Here is a 21,415-nt window from a genome sequence, read left to right on the forward strand (position 1 = left end):
TTAAAGAACTGGACAGGTAAAGAACTGGACAGGTTAAAGAACTAAAATAACTGGACAGGTAAAGAACTGGACAGGTGAAAGAACTGGACAGGTAAAGAACTGGACAGGTAAAGAACTGGACAGGTTAAGAACTGGACAGGTAAAGTTACATTTCCTTGGGTGGAAGAAATGGGCACAGGAATTGATAGAGAAACTCAGGACATGTTTCTTCTGTACTCTGGATTATGTCAGTGCTACCGGGATACATCCAGTGTGTGTACTTGCATGGGCATATGTGGACTGTGATAAGAACTGTGACAGTGAACAACAATAGTCACGCGTCATCTGTCCCCTGCAGTTTATGAAGCTGTATGACACTGGAGGATCAAGAGGGACAAACTACCAAGGTGAGTGTTATTTCACTACATCACATTCATCAGCAGGACACCCTTATCTAGAGTGAATATTATTATACTGCCTGCTATACACTACATTCAGAATGTACGTTCAAAAGTTTGGGGTCACTTACAAATGTCCTTGTTTTGAAAGAAAAAAACGTTTTTTTTGTCCATTAAAATAACATCAAATTGATCAGAAGTACAGTGTAGACATTGTTAATGTTGTAAATGACTATTGTAGCTGGAAATGGCAGATTTTTAATAAAATATCTACATAGGCCCATTATCAGCAACCATCACTCCTGTGTTCCAATGGCACGTTGTGTTAGCTAATTCAAGTTTATCACTTTAAAAGGCTAATTGATCATTAGAAAACCATTTTGCAATTATGTTAGCACAGCTGAAAACTGTTCTGATTAAAGGAGCAATTAAACTGGCCTTCTTTAGTTGAGTATCTGCATTTGTGGGTTCGAAGTAACATACAATGACTATTGCTGTGCATTGCTGTCTGGCTAACTGCCACAAGTTCCAAACTGGTCTGAAAGTAAAATACTTTTTAGGATGCAAACACGGTGTAATTATTTTAGTTGAATGCTGAACACTACCCCCAAAATATTTGTTGTCCTATATGTTGCATAAAATATGCTTTGGTGTGTTTTACCTCAGATATACACAATACACATGCATTGAGAATAAGTTACTGACTGTAAAACTGGAATATATATATATATATTTCATACATTTTTGTTTTGTTTTTTGCCTAGCATCATCCCTCCAATTTCAGCTCAAATAACATCATTCTTAACAAAACAGTTTGTAGGCCTACATAAGTATTATGGCAGTAGGAGGGGTTCTCTTGCTTGTCTTTCTGCGCTTGCTACGTTAGGTGCTGAGCACATGCTCGAACTTGAAGAACTTGAAATACCTGCCTGGTAGCTGTTGCCATAATGTGTCCAATCAAAACCATGTGTGGGGCGTCTCGCGTAGGCCTATTTTCACCCGTTTTCAGAAGGAAGTCCCACGCTTTTGTCGGGTAAGTACATTTCATTCATTTAAACACAGCTCTGTGTGTATTGTATTTATTCAGGCGAAAAATGGTAAGATAAATATTCACACAAATATTGTAAGTTTATTTGAACTTTGCCCGTCATTTTATATGAATTTACGGCGCGTGTGAAATGGGAAATAATATTTATGGTAATGTCCTTACAAGGACTTTAAGAAAGTTTAAAGGCCACTAAATGTGTCAAGCTTTGAGATTATACCACGCCTCTCTAACGTGCAAAAAATTGACACATTTGGTGATTCAATTAAGTGTCTCCACATTATTTGGTGATTCAATGAACTAACCAGGATATATATTTTTTTGAACGCAAACTATGTATCCTACGCGTTGGTTGTTGTGTGATGTACCTCACTACGTGGTTATTGGAAACGTGACGTCATTTGTGATTTAACGCGAGAATCCTTATGGTCACGACAACTGGGAACTCGGAAAAAAACGAGCTCAGACTGATACTAATCGTGATATCAGGGATATATTAATTACTAATTTAATTCAAAGGGCATTATTGGCATGGGAAACATATGTTTACATTGCCAGAGTAAGTGAAATAGATAATTAACAAAAGTGTATGAATGTCTTATTTTTTTACAGTAAACATTACACTCACAAAAATGTCAAAGGCGTAGAGATATTTCATATGTCATATTATGGCTTTATACCCTGTTGTGACAATGTGCAAATAATGAAAGTATAAAAGGGAAAAAAATATGGGTTATATTTACAATGGTGTTGGTTCTTCACTGGTTGCCCTTTTCTTGTGGCCACAAGTCACAGCTAACTGCTGTGATGGCACAGCAATAGAAATGGGAGTTTATCAAAAAATCGGGTTTGTTTTCGAATTCTTTGTGGGTCTGAGTAATCTGAGGGAAATATGTGCCTCTAATATGGTCATACATTTGGCAGGAGGTTAGGAAGTGCAGCTCAGTTTCCACCTCATTGTGTGGCCAGTGTGCACATAGCCTGTCTTCTCTTGAGGTCCAGGTCTGACTACGGCAGCCTCTCTCAATAGCTTATTGCAACGGGAACCGTTTACAGTTTAAGAAACAAACGGAAGCAAACGAAACTGGGAATGATCTGCCTGAATTTGTCCAATATAAACTCAAATTTTCATCACCAAGTAAATGACAAAGCAAACAAAACATTTGGAGTAAATGTTTTTTGTTGTAGAATTTGCTTCATGAATACACCCTAGTGATCTCAGATAAGTTGGAGGTCTAGGATGATGCCCAAGTGTCTGAGTTGGATGACCGTTCAAAACTATTTTTTCCCAGTCAGTTTCTTTTTCTTCTCCAGCTTCCCTGTTGTCGTGAATACACTATATTTTGCTATATCCATTTTTGGACTAATAAGTCAATGATAAATCAAATCAAATGTATTTATATAGCCCTTCTTACATCAGCTGATATCTCAACGCGCTGTACACAAACCCAGCCTAAAACCCCAAAACAGCAAGCAATGCAGGTGTAGAAGCACAGTGGCTAGGAAAAACTCCCTAGAAAGGCCAGAACCTAGGAAGAAACCTAGAGAGGAACCAGGCTATGAGGGGTGGCAGGTCCTCTTCTGGCTGTGCCGGGTGGAGATTATAACAGAACATGGCCAAGATGTTCAAATGTTCATAAATTACCAGCATGGTCAAATAATAATAATCACAGTAGTTGTCGAGGGTGCAACAAGTCAGCACCTCAGGAGTAAATGTCAGTTGGCTTTTCATAGCCGATCATTGAGAGCATCTCTACCGCTACTGCTGTCTCTAGTGAGTTGAAAACAGCATGTCTGGAACAGGTAGCACGTCTGGTGAACAGGTCAGGGTTCCATAGCCGCAGGCAGAACAGTTGAAACTGGAGCAGCAGTACAGCCAGGTGGACTGGGGACAGCAAGGAGTCATCATGCCAGGTAGTCCTGAGGCATGGTCCTAGGGCTAAGGTCCTCCGAGAGAGAGAGAGAGAGAGAGAGAGAGAAAGAAAAAAAGAGAGAGCATACTTAAATTCACTCAGGACACCGGATAAGACAGGAGAAATACTCCAGATATAACAGACTGACCCTAGCCCCCCAACACAAACTACTGCAGCATAAATACTGGAAGCTGACAGGAGGGGTCAGGAGACACTGGCCCCATCTGATGATACCCCCGGACAGGGCCAAACAAGCAGGATATAACCCCACCCACTTTGCCAAAGCACAGCCCCCACACCACTAGAAGGATATCGTCAACCACCAACTTACCATCCTGAGACAAGGCCGAGTATAGCCCACAAAGAACTCAACCCACTCACTTGACACACCCCTCCTAGGGACGGCATGGAAGAGCACCAGTAAGCCAGTGACTCAGCCCCTGTAATAGGGTTAGAGGCAGAGAATCCCAGTGGAGAGAGGGGATCCGGCCAGGCGGAGACAGCAAGGGCGGTTCGTTGCTCCAGTGCCTTTCCGTTCACCTTCACACTCCTGGACAAGACTACACTCAATCATAGGACCTACTGAAGAGATGAGTCTTCAATAAAGTCTTAAAGGTTGAGACCGAGTCTGCGTCTCTCACATAGGTAGGCAGACCATTCCATAAAAATGGAGCTCTATAGTGGAAAGCCCTGCCCCCAGCTGTTTGCTTAGAAATTCTAGGGACAATTAGGAGGCCTGCATCTTGTGACAGTAGCGTACGTGTAGGTATGTACGGCAGGACCAAATCGGAAAGATGGGTAGGAGCAAGCCCATGTAATACTTTGTAGGTTAGCAGTAAAACCTTGGAATCAGCCCTTGCCTTAACAGGAAGCCAGTGTAGGGAGCTAGCACTGGAGTAATATGATCAAATCTTTTGATTCTAGCAGCTGTATTTAGCACTAACTGAAATTTATTTAGTGCTTTTTCCGGGTAGCCGGAAAGTAAAGCATTGCAGTAGTCTAACCTAGAAGTGACAAAAGCATGGATACATTTTTCTGCATCATTTTTGGGCAAAGTTTCTGATTTTTGCAATGTTACGTAGATGGAAAAAAGCTGTCCTTGAAACAGTCTTGATATGTTCGTCAAAAGCGAGGTCAGGGTCCAGAGTAATGCCGAGGTCCTTCACAGTTTTATTTGAGATGACTGTACAACCATCAAGATAAATTGTCAGATTCAACAGAAGATTTCTTTTGTTTATTGAGACCTAGAACAAGCATCTCTGTTTTGTCAGAGTTTAAAATTTGCAGCCATCCACTTCCTTATGTCTGAAACACAGGCTTCCATCGAGGGCAATTTTTGGGCTTCACCATGTTTCATTGAAATGTACAGCTGTGTTTCATCCGCATAGCAGTGAAAGTTAACATTATGTGTTTGAATGACATCCCCAAGAGGTAAAATATATAGTGAAAACAATAGTGGTCCGAAAACAGAAACTTGAGGAACACTGAAATTTACAGTTGATTGGTCAGAGGACAAACAATCCACAGAGACAAACTGATATCTTTCCGACAGATAAGATCTAAACCAGGCCAGAACTTGTCCGTGTAGACCCATTTGGGTTTCCAATCTCTCCAAAAGAATGTGGTGCTCGATGGTATCAAAAGCAGCACTAAGGTCTAGGAGCACGAGGACAGATGCAGAGCCTCGGTCTGACGCCATTAGAAAGTCATTTACCACCTTCACAAGTGCAGTCTCAGTGCTCTGATGGGGTTTAAAACCAGACTGAAGCATTTGTATACATTGTTTGTCTTTAGGAAGGCAGTGAGTTGCTGCGCAACAGCTTTTTCAAAAATGTTGGAGAGGAATGGGAGATTCGATATAGGCCGATAGTTTTTTATATTTTGTGGGTCATGGTTTGGCTTTTTCAAGAGGATTTTTTTTAGTGAGTTTGGTACACATCCGGTGGATAGAGAGCCGTTTATTATGTTCAACATAGGAGGGCCAAGCACAGGAAGCAGCTCTTTCAGTAGTTTAGTTGGAATAGGGTCCAGTATGTAGCTTGAAGGGTTAGAGGCCATTATTATTTTCATCATTGTGTCAAGAGATATAGTACTAAAACATTTGAGTGTCTCTCTTGATCCTAGGTCCTGGCAGAGTTGTGCAGACTAAGGACAACTGAGCTTTGGAGAAATACGCAGATTTAAAGAGGAGTCCGTAATTTGCTTTCTAATGATCATGATCTTTTCGTCAAAGAAGTTCATGAATTTATTACTGCTGAAGTGAAAGCCATCCTCTCTTGGGGAATGCTGCTTTTTAGTTAGCGACAGTATCAATAATACATTTTGGATTGTTCTTATTTTTCTCAATTAAGTTGGAAAAATAGGATGATCGAGCAGCAGTGAGGGCTCTTCGATACTGCACGGTACTGTCTTTCCAAGCTAGTCGGAAGACTTCCAGTTTGTGGCGCCATTTCCGTTCCAATTTTCTGGAAGCTTGCTTCAGAGTTCGGGTATTTTCTGTATACCAGGGAGCTAGTTTCTCTTGACAAATGTTTTTCGTTTTTAGGGGTGCGACTGCATCTAGGGTGTTGCGCAAGGTTAAATTGAGTTCCTCAGTTAGGTGGTTAACAGATTTTTGTCCTCTGACGTCCTTGGGTAGGCAGAGGGAGTCTGGAAGGGCATCAAGGAATCTTTGGGTTGTCTGAGAATTTATAGCACGACTTTTGATGTTCCTTTGTTATACCCATTGATTCTTAAACAATATAAATTATAAATGCCTCATGAGCTTTAGTTCAGAGCTCAAAATATAATCTTGTTGTACTCCACTGTTTGTAAACAACGTAAATGTAAACTATACATTTCATTTCATGGATGGTCAGTCCTTGCATCCATTACTCTATGAATTTGAGTGGTTACATTTCTCCAGACCCATCCCTTAGCTTTTTAGCAAACGGGGGTGGGTCATTTTGTAATTGTTTTAATGAAGGATTATTGCTATAATCAATGACCAACTTCCTGTTCCAACAGTGTCAAATGGCTTCAGCATGGCAAAGCGTTCAGTCCATGCACCAGTGGATGTTGGAGAATGGAGGTATTTCAGAATTTGGGTATACATTTTATGATAGGCCACTGACAATATAGGAAAATACTATACTTTTTTGTGATTCAGCCCGCAACACAAAATGTCACAGGACTGGATTATCTAGTTGCAATTGATACACGTAGGACATTCACCAACAGCCTCCCTCACACAGTCAACAGATATCAAATTGTACTACATATAAGGTCAATCCAGCTCCAGTTGTGTACACAGTGCCTAATTTTCTCTATTGCATTTTTTTATATACTGAATGTTATCAGATCTTCAACCTAAACCTATTAGATAAAGGGAACCCAAGTCAACAAATAACAGTTACATACTTAGTTAATTTATTTCATTAACAAAGTAATACAACACCCAAAGCCCCTGTGTGAAAATGTATTTGCCCCCCTTACACTCAATAACTGGTTGTGCCACCTTTAGCTGCAAGGACTCCAACCAAACACTTCCTGTAGTTGTTGATCAGTCTCTCTTGTCACTGTGGAGGAACTTTGGCCCACTTGTTCATGCAGAACTGCTGTAACTCAGTGACATTAGTGGGTTTTTCAAGCATGAACAGCTCATTTCAAGTCCTTCCACAACATCTCATTTGGGATTAGGTCTGGACTTTGACTAGGCCATTCCAAAACTTCAAATGTGTTGCTTTTTAGCCATTTTCACGTAGACCTAATTGTGTGTTTTGGATCATTGTCGTGCTGTATGATCCAGCTGCGTTTCTGCTCACAGACAGATGTCCTGACACTCTCCTGTAGAATTCTCTGATACCAAGCAGAATTCATGGTTCCTTCTATTAAGGCAAGTCGTCCAGGTTCTAAAGCAGTAAAGCATCCCCAAACCATCACACTAACACCACCATGCTTGACCGTTGGTATAAGGTTAACCAGGTATATTGGGACCCATGTCGTCCTAAAAGTTATACTTTTGAATCATCTGACCATAGAACATTCTTCCAAGAGTCTTGATGATCATCCAGGTTCTTCCATGTGATTGTTTTTGGCTAACTTGAGTCAACGTTTTGGATGGCATGGCTCCCATTATGCCCGGCGAAAACCAAACACTGCATTCCACAGTAAGAACCTCATACTAACGGTCAAGCATGGTGGTGAAAGTGTCATGGTTTGGGGATGGTTTTCTGCCTCAAGAACCTGGACGACTTGCCTTAATAGAATTAACGGTGAATTCTGCTCTGTATCAGAGAATTCTACATGGGAATGTTAGGCTGCCAGGTCATCAGTCTGTGAGCTGAAGCACAGCAAGACAATGATTCGAAATACACAATCAAGTATACATTAAAATGGCTAAAATGCAATGGCCTAGTCGAAGTCCAGACCTAATCCCAATTGAGATGTTGTGGCAGGACTTGAAATGAGCAGTTCATACTTGAAAACTCACAAATGTCGCTGAGTTAAAGCGGTTTTGAATGCAAGAGTGGGCCAAAATTCCTCCACAGTGACGTGACAGACTGATCAACAACTACAGGAAGCGTTTGGTTGCAGTCCTTGCAGCTAAAGGTGACACAACCAGTTAGATTGTAAGGGGGCAATTCCTTTTTTACACAAGGGAATTGGGTGTTGCATAACTTTAAGGAAATAAATAAATAAAAGTATGTGGACACATGCTCGTCGAACATCTCATTCCAAAAACATCAGCATTAATATGGTGTTGATCCCCCGTATGCTGCCAAAACTGCTTACACTCTTCTGGCAAGGCTTTACACTAGATGTTGGAACATTGCAGGGACTTGCTTGCATTCAGCCACAAGAGCTTTAGTGATGTCGGCCAGTGTTGTTGGGCGATTAGACCTGGCTCGCAGTCGGTGTTCTAATTCATCCCAAAGATGTTCGATGGGATTGAGGTCAGGTTAATGTGTGTGTTAGTACTGTCCAGGGTTTCCTGATTTCCATGAAATATGAGCTAGAATTAATGATTATGAGTTACAGTTTTCCTTCCAATAAATGGTAATCAAGTATGTTATACTGAACAAAAATATAAATGGTAATCAAGTATGTTATACTGAACAAAAATATAAATGGTAATCAAGTATGTTATACTGAACAAAAATATAAATGGTAATCAAGTATGTTATACTGAACAAAAATATAAATGGTAATCAAGTATGTTATACTGAACAAAAATATAAATGGTAATCAAGTATGTTATACTGAACAAAAATATAAATGCAACATGCAACTATTTCAGCGTTTTTTTTTTATTTTTTTTACTGAGTTACAGTCCATATAAGGAAATCAGGTCCTAACCTATGGATTTCGCAGGGGCACAACCGTGGGGCACCCACTGTGGAGCCAGGCCCAGCCAATCAGAATGGGTTTTTCCCCACAAAAGGGCTTTGTTGCTGACAGAAATACTCCTCAGTTTCATCAGCTGACCGGGTGGCTGGTCTCAGACGATCTGGCAGATGAAGAAGCCGGATGTGGAAATCCTGGGATGGCATGGTTACACGTGGTCTGCGTTTGTGAGACTGTTTGGGCGTACTGCCAAATTCTCTGAAATTACATTGGAGACGGCTTATGCTAGAGAAATGAATATTACATTATTTGGCACCAGCTCTGGTGGACATTCCTGCAGTCAGCATGCCAATTGCACGCTCCCTCAACTTGAGACATTTGTGGCAGTGTGTTGTGTGACAAAACTGCACATATTAGTGGCCTTTTATTGTCCTGTGTAACGATCATCCTGTTTAATCAGCTTCTTGATATGCCACACCTGTCAGGTGGATGGATTATCTTGGCAAAGGAGAAATGCTCACGAACAGAGAAGCTTTTAGTGCGTATGGAACATTTCTGGGATCTTTTATTTCAGCTCATGAAACATGGGACCAACACTTTACATGTTGCGTTTTATATTTTTGTTCAGTATTAAAAAAAAATAGCTTTTCTGTGTTTTGAATGTTGTGGGTGTACGCTAAGAACAGAATGGTGTGAGCGATTGCCGGTCATTACAAATATTCACGGCATGTAGCTGCTCATTGTCCAGCTCAGCTAATGAGCCATCTTGACGTCATAAATAAATAAGCAAATAGCGAGCATTTTTGAAAAGGTCTGTTTGAGATACAACTTTGAGGTGGGGTTTTGGAAGTGTTTTTTTATACTTTGGCCACATACGAATACAGGACGAGTCAACAACATTAATTGGGAATGAGTTAACAGAATATTAACATTTTAAAAGTGAGATGAATACAGTGGGCTACCATGTTTACTTCCAGATAAGAGGACAGATCCATGGTTACTGGTCTACTCCCCCATGCCAGTGGCTTCTATATTCCTCCTCTATCTCGGTGTGGTCTGGGCTGGGCCCAAGCTGATGAAACACAGGCAACCTGTTGACCTCAAGGCTGTGCTCATTGTCTACAACTTCGCCATGGTCTGCCTGTCTGTCTACATGTTCCACGAGGTGTGCTCCAACTCCCATCAAAATTTGTGGATTTCTCTGTGTGTGTGTGTGTGTGTGTGTGTTCAGCAGCCATAGAAATGGGCCTAATTTATGTTTTATTATGAAATGTTTCACCTGACCAATAAAGGTTTTTATGTTGCAGTTCTTGGTCACGTCCATGCTGTCTAACTACAGTTACTTGTGTCAACCTGTGGATTACAGCACTAGCCCACTGGCGATGAGGGTAAGAGTGCATCTGAATAGTCCCTACTGTACACAAACCGTTGAACCTCTCACATAGTCCCTACTGGACACAAACCGTTGAACCTCTCACATAGTCCCTACTGTACACAAACCGTTGAACCTCTCACATAGTCCCTACTGTACACAAACCGTTGAACCTCTCACATAGTCCCTACTGGACACAAACCGTTGAACCTCTCACATAGTTGACCTAACTTTCAAATGCCCCCAAATAGTACACATATCTATTCCATCTCTGAAGACTGTCCCAAAGCCCTGGCCATAACAGTGGATAACTCTCTCTGTCTGTTTGTTTCACCAGATGGCCAAAGCATGCTGGTGGTTTTTCTTCTCCAAGGTCATAGAATTGGCTGACACGGTAAAACATTGAAAATCAAGGTTATATTCATTAGGTACCAAACGGAAGAAAACAAAGTGAAATGGGGACTACTTGTCCAGGAAACGCTCATTTTCGTGTTCTGTTGCAAAACGTTTTCCTACTGTGTGCATTAATCAATATGACCCGGGATTAACGTCAGACTCATGTGAAACATTGGAGATCCATTTCAAACCCATTCCAAACTCTCCATTCACAGGTGTTTTTCATCCTGAGGAAGAAAAACAGCCAGCTGACCTTCCTGCATGTCTATCACCATGGCACCATGATCTTCAACTGGTGGGCAGGGGCGAAGTACCTGGCTGGAGGCCAATGTAAGTCTAGCAGTATGAAGACCAGGAAAAACTCTGTATCCTATTCGTTAATGCTCTGTATCAACGCATATGGAATGTTTCAGAACTGCCATATATATTTTTTACCTTTATTTAACTAGGCAAGTCAGTTAGGAACAAATTCTTATTTTCAATGATGGCCTAGGAACAACTGCCTGTTCAGGGGCAGAATGACAGATTTGTACCTTGTCAGCTCGGGGGTTTGAACTTGCAACCTTCCGGTTACTAGTCCAATGCTCTAACCACTTGGCTACCCTGCCGTTTAATTAAGATGTTTTATCAACTCTGTTGGGACTTCTCAACACCTGGTAGGCACCTGCTAGACTTACAAATAGACATTCATTGTCAGTCGCTCTGCATAAGAGTGTCGGCTAAATTACTCAAATATAAATATAAAATGATTTATGGGGTCCTAGCAAATTGTCCATACCATTCATGATGCTGTGCAACAGATAGTTGAGATGTTTTGTGTTCCTCTCACTCCTAGCGTTCTGCATCGGTCTTCTCAACACCTTCGTCCACACTGTAATGTACTCCTACTACGGACTGGCTGCTCTTGGGCCTCACATGCAGAAGTACTTATGGTGGAAACGCTATCTGACGTCACTTCAGCTGGTGAGTGGCTCTATCTACAGCTCTGCAGACATCTAGTGAGGTTTAAGAAAAAGGGGATACATCTGGGGGTTGTGAATTTGTTGGCTACTACAGAAGCTTCGAGTATTAAGGGATTAAGACCTGGATTCAATCAGTTCAGTGTTAACCCACCATAACCAACAACTGCATAGCCTATTATTGCTTTTGTTCAGGATGATGTCGGAGTTGTAACTGTGTTAGAGTAGTCAAATTGGTGAGCGGTTGCTCTTGTGGTCATTGTCAAGAAACCACACCCATCCTTAAATCCCACCCGCGTTAATAGTTCACAACAAGAACGTGTAGGCTATATAGAAACTATGACACTCAAAGTGAAAACCATTAAACGATAGGCTAGGGAATTATATATCAGCCTAGTTGAGGTGTAGATTACATTTCTACTAATGCCACATGGTGCATCCAATGGCGATGACCGCGATAACACTTGGAGACGATTGTGGATTTGACAGCTCCACCACGGTTACACCTCCGACGTAACCTATACACAAGCAATAATAGGCTATGCAATTGTCGGTTATAACTGATTGAATCTAGGCCTTACGTGTGGTAGAAAACAGATCGTGATTATGAACGAAGATATCTGAGAAGGTTGTTCTTAAACAATGTTCTCCTGACGGTGGTTTCAGCTCCAGTTTGTCCTGCTGACAACTCACACGGGCTACAACCTCTTCACTGAGTGTGACTTCCCAGACTCCATGAATGCCTATGTGTTTTTCTACTGTGTCAGCCTCATCCTACTCTTCAGCAACTTCTACTATCAGAGCTACCTCAGCAGGAAGAGCAAGAAGACGTGAAGGATATGGCCGTGACCCCACTCTCCGAGGGTGTCTCAGGGCGAGTTGGGATATGCAAAGAGAAACACATTTCCAATTGAATAGGACAAATACAAGCACCCACCAAATGATGTATTATTATATTCATAATCACACTCTTACTGTACCTGAATTCAATTCACTGTCAATTTAAACATTTTGCAAAAACATGATCTGGATATTTATTTGTGAAGCCTCCTACAATATTCCCTATGGCAGCATTTTGCAAACTTGGTCCTGGGGAACCCTGAGAAGTGCATCTATTTTGTATTTTTGTCCTAGCACTACACAGCTGATTCAAATAATCAAAACTTGATAATGTGTTGATTTTCTTTTTTTTGTGGATGTGTAGTTCTAGGGCAAAACCAAAATATGCACCCATCGACTGAGTTTGGAAAACCCAGTCTTTAACTGGATGTGAACCTATGGAGAGAGAACAGTCATCACAAATGGTCTCAATACCACTGCATTCCTTTTCATAATGTTACTGTGAAAAGCTGAGAATGCTCACAAGAGGGCAGAGTATGTCAACGGTTGGTGTTCCTCTTGCCGGTGTGTCGAACCGGCCGCCACTGTGTAACTTTTCTGAAACTTGACATACGCTGCTTATATCTTGGGCATATTTATTTCACATTATAGCATATATAGTGCTTTAGTTAGAGGCACAGACGCTGTACTTGGTGCTATAACCATGTTTGACTACCAAGCAAGGCTTATAGGAAAAGGAGAAGAATTCCTGACCACTGTTTCGTTTGAATGCTCCTCCGATACTTAAAATAGTTTTATTTTACTGACATGGCATTACCTTGCAGCTGTGCTAGTTCTGTGGATGTGCATACCACCATAAGATATGTATTTAATTAGGGATCTCCATTAGCTGATGCCAAGGCAGCAGCTACTCTTCCTGGGGTCCAAACACATTAAGGCACTTACATATACAACAAATGATAACAGTACATCATATTAAAAAGTCACAATTGTGTTATTGTACAATTATTTATTTCTTAAACTTGGAAATAACAAGCATTCAAAAGACTGCTTTAAACAAACTGTACATTTATACAAAGTAGATTTGACTGTGTTCCAGAATATTTAATGTATGACCATCCACCACCCCTCCATTTACCTTCCAGAAATATCTTCAGACAATCTAAACAAATAAACAAGGCATTTCATCCACTGTAAAAACACTGCAAAATGATATATTTTTCTACATTTCAGTCCCTAGTAGATTGAACAATGTAGAAAGAGAGAGGGAATTCTGGACTAGGTTATGTCTTAGTTGGAAATGTGTCCATTTGGATGCATCTGAGTCCGTGTGGAATCTGTTGGGCAGGGCTGTAGGAAGCTCTTGTTTTGTTACAGAGTTATGACTGACAGTCGTTCTAGAGCAGTAGAGATTGTTTTCAATTATATTGTTTCCTTTAGAACAGAACAAACTTGTAAGGAATGGATGCCACTCCAGACTATTGAGATACATCGCCCGTATAGCGATACCCAGGGTAGCATCGGGTCCTCTATGTCTCTGTGTAGACGGAGGCCATCTGACTCAGGCTGCGGTCGAAGCTGTTCACCTGGAAGAAGATGCTCTCCTCTGGGCTGGAGGAGAACTGGCACTCCCCTGATCCCTGGAGGTCCTGTGCCAAGCTGAAACCTGGGGGAGGAGACCACTAAATTAGACACACAATCAAATTTTATGCTACACTGTTAAGTGCGTGGGGAAATAGTTGGCTTGATCAACATACAGAAATAATTCAATTATTGATTTTAGTGCACACACACTTCTCATTCAATGAACAAGGAGGGGGAAAATAATGACAGAAATACAAAACAAAAACTGTTAGAGAAAGCTAAGGTGATCTTCGCCAGGTCTCACCTGCAGCAGAGCCACTGCTGGTACTGGACATGTGGAAGCCGTTGTTCTGGTGGGAAGTGTAACCATGTGAGTCCGCTGGTACATGAACACCACTCACAGACTGTTCCATTCTGTACGAGTCTCCAAAATGGAAGCAGCTCTGAAAGCTGCCCTGGTAATCTACAGAGAGAAGGGAGGAGAGGATCAAGCACAGAATAACTAGAACAAAGCCCCTTACACCACTGCAATTTAACTGGAACTCTCTAGGGGATGCTCAGTATGGCCACTGGACCTATACAGTGATTTGCGAAAGTATTCACCCCCTTGGCATATTTCCTATTTTATTGCCTTACAACATGGAATTAAAATGGATTTTTGGGGGGTTTGTATTTGATTTACACAACATGCCTACCACTTTGAAGATGTAAAATATTTTTTATTGTGAAAGAAATAAGACAATAAAACTGAAATGCTATTTCCTCCTCTCCTTTGACACACATATTTAATCTAGCCATCTCAGGGTGGCTCTTCCGCTGCTGTAACTAAATAAAAAACATTATTATACACATTACACAGGGATGGGGAGGGAGGGGTCTGCCGCTGCAACAAAAGACCACTTGAGCATGCGTAACTATTCACCCCCCCCCCCCAAAGTCAATACTTTGTAGAGCCACCTTTTACAGCAATTACAGCTGCAAGTCTCTTGGGGTATGTCTCTATAAACTTGGCACATCTAGCCACTGGGATTTTTGCCCATTCTTCAAGTCAAAACATCTCCAGCTCCTTCAAGTTGGATGGGTTCCGCTGGTGTACAGCAATCTTTAAGTCATGACACATATTCTCAATTTGATTGAGGTCTGGGCTTTGACTAGGCTATTCAAATACATTTAAATGTTTCCCCTTAAACCACTCAAGTGTTCCTTTAGCAGTATGCTTAGGGTCATTATCTTGCTGGAAGGTGAACCTCTGTCCCAGTCTCAAATCTCTGGAAGTCAAACAGGTTTCCCCCTCTATTTAGCGCCATCCATCATTCCTTCAATTCTGACCAGTTTCCCGGTCCCTGCCGATGAAAAACATCCCCACAGCATGATGCTGCCACCAACACGCTTCACTATGGGGATGGTGTTCTCGGGGTGATGAGAGGTGTTGGGTTTGCACCAGCATTTTCCTTGATGGCCAAAAAGCTACATTTCTGTCTCATCTGACCAGTGTACCTTCTTCCATATGTTTGGGGAGTATCCCACATGCCTTTTGGCAAACACCAAACGTGTTTCCTTCTTTTGTTTCTTTAAGCAATGGCTCTTTCTGGCCACTCTTCCGTAAAGCCCAGCTCAGTGGAGTGTACGGCTTAAAGTGTTCTATGGACAGATACTCCAATCTCCGCTGTGGAGCTTTGCAGCTCCTTCAGGGTTATTTTTGGTCTCTATGTTGCCTCTCTGATTAATGCCCTCCTTGCCAGGTCTGTGAGTTTTGGTGGGCGGCCCTCTCTTGGCAGGTTTGTTGTGGTGCCATATTATTTCCATTTTTTAATAATGGATTTAAATGGTGCTGCGTGGGATGTTCAAAGTTTCAGATATTTTATAACCCAACCATGATCTGTACTTATCCACAACTTTGTCCTTGACCTGTTTGGAGAGCTCCTTGGTCTTCATGGTGCCGCTTACTTGGTGGTGCCCCTTGCTTAGTGGTGTTGCAGACTCTGGGGCCTTTCAGAACAGATGTATATATACTGAGATCATGTGACACTTAAAGTCCACCTGTGTACAATCTATTTAACTAATTAGGTGACTTCTGAAGGTAATTGGTTGCACCAGATCTTATTTAGGGGCTTCATAACAAAGGGGGTGAATATATACGCACGCAGCACTTGTTCTAAAAAAAATTGTAAGTCATTTTTTACATTTCACTTCACCAATGGACTATGTTGTGTATGTCTATTACATGAAATCCAAATAAAAATCAATTTAAATTACAGGTAATGCAGCAAAATAGGAAAAACGGCAAGTGGGATGAATACTTTTGCAAGACACGATAGACTTAGGTCCAATGGGAATACCAATTTCAGTCATTGTATTTCTATCGGGTCAAGAGGGGAGGGGAAAGAAAAGTGTCTGAAGGGGGCATTCCTTCTGACCAAACAATACGGAGTGATTATGTTTGTAAACTGATTCCATACATCAACTTGAAACATTGTGTGGCTTCGACCTATTATAACGCTACATTTGTGTTAGCGCGCTAACTCTTCCAGTTCCTTCGTGGTAGCATTTGTCAATTGTCCCCCTTCTATTTTTGTACTCAAGTAAGACCACAGGAGTCATGATAATGTGAAAGCAGCCATTTCTGGAGCACTGTACGCAACTCTCTGACCACAGCGCGGTTTCACAGACGTCCATGCGTAGATCTTTAACAGGGAAAGCTGTGTTTAAGGCATTAGGAAGCGGGTCTGCAGTAACAGCTAGCTAGAGCAGCCTTAGTGGAGCTCGGAGAGAGAGCGAGAGACAGCTGACTACAGAAGGCAGTGTTTTGTTGGCTAATTCAGAGCAGAGGAGGTTCCTGCCTGTGGTTTCTCATGCTCTGTCTCGCTAACTGCAATCTTCTCTCTTTGCTCAACGCCAAACACTCTAACAGATCCATGGGCCGCGTCCCAATTCTCCGACACGGCTTCCTCCTCTTGTGTCCTTTCATGTTCATATGGTGGTAAAGTGTGAGGATTAGGCCTATTCAATGGAATGGAATGTTTTAAACGGTGCAGTTACAACTGCATTTGATTCTATTCTCTATTCCACACCAAAGAAAGTTGTGTCAGTTCCATAAAAGTGGAAATGGGGTGTTCAGAGAGTTGCAGACAGAAATCTATTACATAGAACTGCTGCATTATCTATCCTACATGACAGAAAGTTGAGTCAGTTGTGTAATACACTGAGTGTTCAAAACATTAGGAACACCTGCTCTTTCCATGACAGACTGAACAGGTGAATGCTATTATCCCTTATTGATGTTAAATCCACTTCAATTAGTGTAGATTTTATTCATCTTTATTTAATCAGGTAGGCCAGTTGAGATCAAGTTCTCATTTACAACTGCGACCTGGCCAAGATAAAGCAAAGCAGTGCGACACAAACAACACAGATTTACACATGGAATAAACAAACGTACAGTCAATAACACAATAGAACAAAAAGTTTATATACAGTGTGTGCAAATGAGGTAAGATAAGGAAGGTAAGTAGTGGTGAAATAATTACAATTTAGCAATTAAACACTGGAGTGATAAATGTGCAGAAGATGAATGTGCAAGTAGATACCGGGGTGCAAAGGAGCAAAAAAAATAATAACAGTATGGGGATGAGGTAGTTGGATGGGCTATTTAAAAGATGGGCTATGTACAGGTGCAGTGATCTGTGAGCTGCTCTGACAGCTGGTGCTTATAAAGTTAGTGAGGGAGATGAGTCTCCAGATGAAGGGGAGGAGAGACATGGATTGTGTATGTGTGCCATTCAGAGGGTGAATGGGCAAGACAAAATATTTAAGTGCCTTTGAGCGGGGAATGGTAGTAGGTGCCAGGTGCACTAGTTTGAGTGTGTCAAGAACTGCAAGGCTTCTGGGTTTTTCGCACTCAACAGTTTCCTGTGTGTATCAAGAATGGTCCACCACCCAAAGGACATCCAGCCAACTTGACACAACTGTGGGAAGCTTGGAGTCAACATGAGCCAGCATCCCTGTGGAAAGCTTCCGACACCTTATAGAGAGTCCAGGCCCCAACAAATTGAGGCAGTTCTGAGGGCAAAAGGGGGTGCAACTCAATATTAAGGAAGGTGTTCATAATGTTTTGTGCGCTCAGTGTATACATTTCTGTATTCAACCAATGCTCGGAGGGTTCCAGCCAACTAAATTGGCCTGTTGGTTAGCTTGGGTTGAGAGAGGGCAGACTGTGCTGGTCTGATCTTACCGTCGCTGGCAGCCTGCTGGTGGTAGTGAGAGTAGGGCTTGTGTTGGGGGTGGAGGTGCTGCTGTTGCTTCTCCAGAGGAGGAGGGGAAGTGCCTGTACCCTTCATCCGTGGGGAGAGGAGAGGACCTGACACGCTGGAGGAGAGAGTGGGAGAAAGAGAGAATTAATTGTCTAATTTCCCCATATTTTGAAATGATCAGACGCTGAAGTGCATAAATACAATGATTTACTATTTATACACTGACAACTGTGGTTTCATATTTTTATTTTAATCAAACGTCTTGTTTGATCAAAGTGCTATGTACTAAACAGCATTTATCTAACCAACACACTGGAGCAGTTAAAGGATCTTGAATGGCCCTAATAGTATGCTGTACTGTATGTTGTCGGGGGAATGGAAACTTCAGCTTCCCACAATCCTCCATCTACCACATGATCTAAAGTCAACAAACACCAGAGCATGCATTCTACTGAAAGCCCCCCGTGCCTTGTGGCCTCGGAGGAGAAAGCCTATTCGTGTTTAGGCATATGAGCATGACATGTTTGTGACATAGCGTACCCCAACTGCTCGGGGCGGGCGAGCAACAACTAAGGCTTTCTGGATTGCGATTAAATAAATTAAGCTTTGTCCGTGGTGGTATTAGACACAGATGTGTGCAAACAAATCTTTATAAATGTTAAGCAGAATAGCTCCAACTAGACGAGACTGTGCCAATACCCAAAAGATCTGTGGAGTGTATTGTTCTTCAGGGTACACTTCAAAGAGTCACACTTTGCATTGAGCGCACCAATTTTCAGAGAGGAAGGAAAACAACAACAAGTGGGATGAATTGCTTTTTAAATCAGAGTTATAACTAACAGATGGGATGTTTTTCCAACCTTTCCAATTAGAACCATATAGACGTAGGATTTGAATTTGAGCCAGTTTGCTACAGCAGGGGAAAGAAATCCTGCATTAACAGGAAATGTGAATTATTATGCAGATTATAATTCATGGACAATTTTTTGTAGGGGTTGATACAATTCAGGTCTGAAATGTTAAAGAGGAAACTACAAACTTTAGAAGCCTTTTTAAACCTGGAACACTCTACAAGTTTGCATTTCCTGCTGTGTCCTGCAACAACAGGATGATCAAATTAAGATATGGCATCTGTAGTTACGCTGTTAGGACGTTGGAAAAACCTGCAATCAACATGAAAAAAGAAATCATGGAATTGGGAGGGTTTCTGTTTAACTACGTTATGAAGCGTTATGAAAGCAGATTGTCAATACACTCTGTTGTACAGTCAATAAGGTCAAGAATATGACTACAGTATGAGTATCAATAATGTGAGGAATATGACTACAGTATGAGCATCAATGTGAAGAATATAACTACAGTATGAGTATCAATGTGAAGAATATAACTACAGTATGAGTATCAATAATGTGAGGAATATGACTACAGTATGAGCATCAATGTGAAGAATATAACTACAGTATGAGCATCAATGTGAAGAATATAACTACAGTATGAGCATCAATGTGAGGAATATGACTACAGTATGAGCATCAATGTGAAGAATATAACTACAGTATGAGTATCAATGTGAAGAATATGACTACAGTATGATTATCAATGTGAAGAATATAACTACAGTATGAGCATCAATAATGTGAGGAATATGACTACAGTATGAGTATCAATAATGTGAAGAATATGACTACAGTATGAGCATCAATGTGAAGAATATAACTACAGTATGAGTATCAATGTGAAGAATATGACTACAGTATGAGCATCAATGTGAAGAATATAACAACAGTATGAGCATCAATGTGAAGAATATAACTACAGTATGAGTATCAATGTGAAGAATATAACTACAGTATGAGCATCAATGTGAGGAATATAACTACAGTATGAGCATCAATGTGAGGAATATAACTACAGTATGAGCATCAATGTGAAGAATATAACTACAGTATGAGCATCAATGTGAAGAATATAACTACAGTATGAGCATCAATGTGAAGAATATGACTACAGTATGAGTATCAATGTGAAGAATATGACTACAGTATGAGTATCAATAATGTGAAGAATATGACTACAGTATGAGCATCAATGTGAAGAATATAACTACAGTATGAGCATCAATGTGAAGAATATAACTACAGTATGAGCATCAATGTGAAGAATATAACTACAGTATGAGCATCAATGTGAAGAATATGACTACAGTATGAGTATCAATGTGAAGAATATGACTACAGTATGAGTATCAATAATGTGAAGAATATAACTACAGTATGAGCATCAATGTGAGGAATATGACTACAGTATGAGCATCAATAATGTGAGGAATATGACTACAGTATGAGTATCAATAATGTGAAGAATATAACTACAGTATGAGCATCAATGTGAAGAATATGACTACAGTATGAGTATCAATGTGAAGAATATGACTACAGTATGAGTATCAATAATGTGAAGAATATAACTACAGTATGAGCATCAATGTGAGGAATATAACTACAGTATGAGCATCAATGTGAAGAATATAACTACAGTATGAGCATCAATGTGAGGAATATGACTACAGTATGAGTATCAATAATGTGAAGAATATGACTACAGTATGAGCATCAATGTGAGGAATATGACTACAGTATGAGTATCAATAATGTGAAGAATATAACTACAGTATGAGTATCAATAATGTGAAGAATATGACTACAGTATGAGTATCAATGTGAGGAATATGACTACAGTATGAGCATCAATGTGAAGAATATGACTACAGTATGAGTATCAATAATGTGAAGAATATAACTACAGTATGAGTATCAATGTGAGGAATATGACTACAGTATGAGCATCAATGTGAAGAATATGACTACAGTATGAGTATCAATAATGTGAAGAATATAACTACAGTATGAGTATCAATGTGAAGAATATAACTACAGTATGAGCATCAATGTGAAGAATATAACTACAGTATGAGCATCAATGTGAGGAATATAACTACAGTATGAGCATCAATGTGAGGAATATGACTACAGTATGATTATCAATGTGAAGAATATAACTACAGTATGAGCATCAATGTGAAGAATATAACTACAGTATGATTATCAATGTGAAGAATATAACTACAGTATGAGTATCAATAATGTGAAGAATATGACTACAGTATGAGTATCAATGTGAGGAATATGACTACAGTATGAGCATCAATGTGAAGAATATAACTACAGTATGAGCATCAATGTGAAGAATATAACTACAGTATGAGCATCAATGTGAAGAATATGACTACAGTATGATTATCAATAATGTGAAGACTATAACTACAGTATGAGCATCAATAATGTGAAGACTATA

The 21,415-nt window shown here is 40.6% G+C and overlaps 2 protein-coding genes across 5 annotated transcripts in view; one reads left to right on the top strand and one right to left on the bottom strand.

Moving 5' to 3' along the window:
* The first annotated feature begins 335 nt into the window (after positions 1-335).
* Positions 336-12,412, top strand: LOC110536107 (elongation of very long chain fatty acids protein 4). 4 transcript variants are annotated; one of them, XM_036943199.1, is made up of 8 exons: positions 336-386; positions 6,342-6,405; positions 9,638-9,825; positions 9,968-10,048; positions 10,370-10,426; positions 10,644-10,758; positions 11,264-11,391; positions 12,054-12,412. In XM_036943199.1, exons 1-8 carry the CDS (start codon positions 351-353, stop codon positions 12,219-12,221), a joined length of 837 nt encoding a protein of 278 aa, XP_036799094.1. In that variant the 5' UTR covers positions 336-350; the 3' UTR covers positions 12,222-12,412. The 4 variants fall into 4 exon arrangements, with proteins under 4 accessions (XP_036799094.1, XP_021477461.1, XP_036799240.1 ...); XM_021621786.2 differs by lacking the exon at positions 336-386 and adding an exon at positions 1,288-1,410; XM_021621711.2 differs by lacking the exon at positions 336-386 and adding an exon at positions 1,456-1,474.
* An 809-nt stretch (positions 12,413-13,221) lies between these two features.
* LOC110536036 (zinc finger protein GLIS1) overlaps positions 13,222-21,415 on the bottom strand; it is a 142,936-nt gene continuing 134,742 nt past the window's right edge. The window contains exons 9-11 of the mRNA XM_021621582.2: positions 18,043-18,176; positions 14,116-14,274; positions 13,222-13,893 (exon numbers count right to left, since the gene is read on the bottom strand). Of these exons, the coding sequence (XP_021477257.2) occupies positions 13,757-13,893; positions 14,116-14,274; positions 18,043-18,176 (430 nt within the window). The 3' untranslated portion in view covers positions 13,222-13,756. The remainder of the gene's footprint in view (positions 13,894-14,115; positions 14,275-18,042; positions 18,177-21,415) is intronic.

The sequence above is a fragment of the Oncorhynchus mykiss genome, chromosome 1, assembly GCF_013265735.2.
Source record: "Oncorhynchus mykiss isolate Arlee chromosome 1, USDA_OmykA_1.1, whole genome shotgun sequence".
NCBI lineage: Eukaryota > Metazoa > Chordata > Actinopteri > Salmoniformes > Salmonidae > Oncorhynchus > Oncorhynchus mykiss.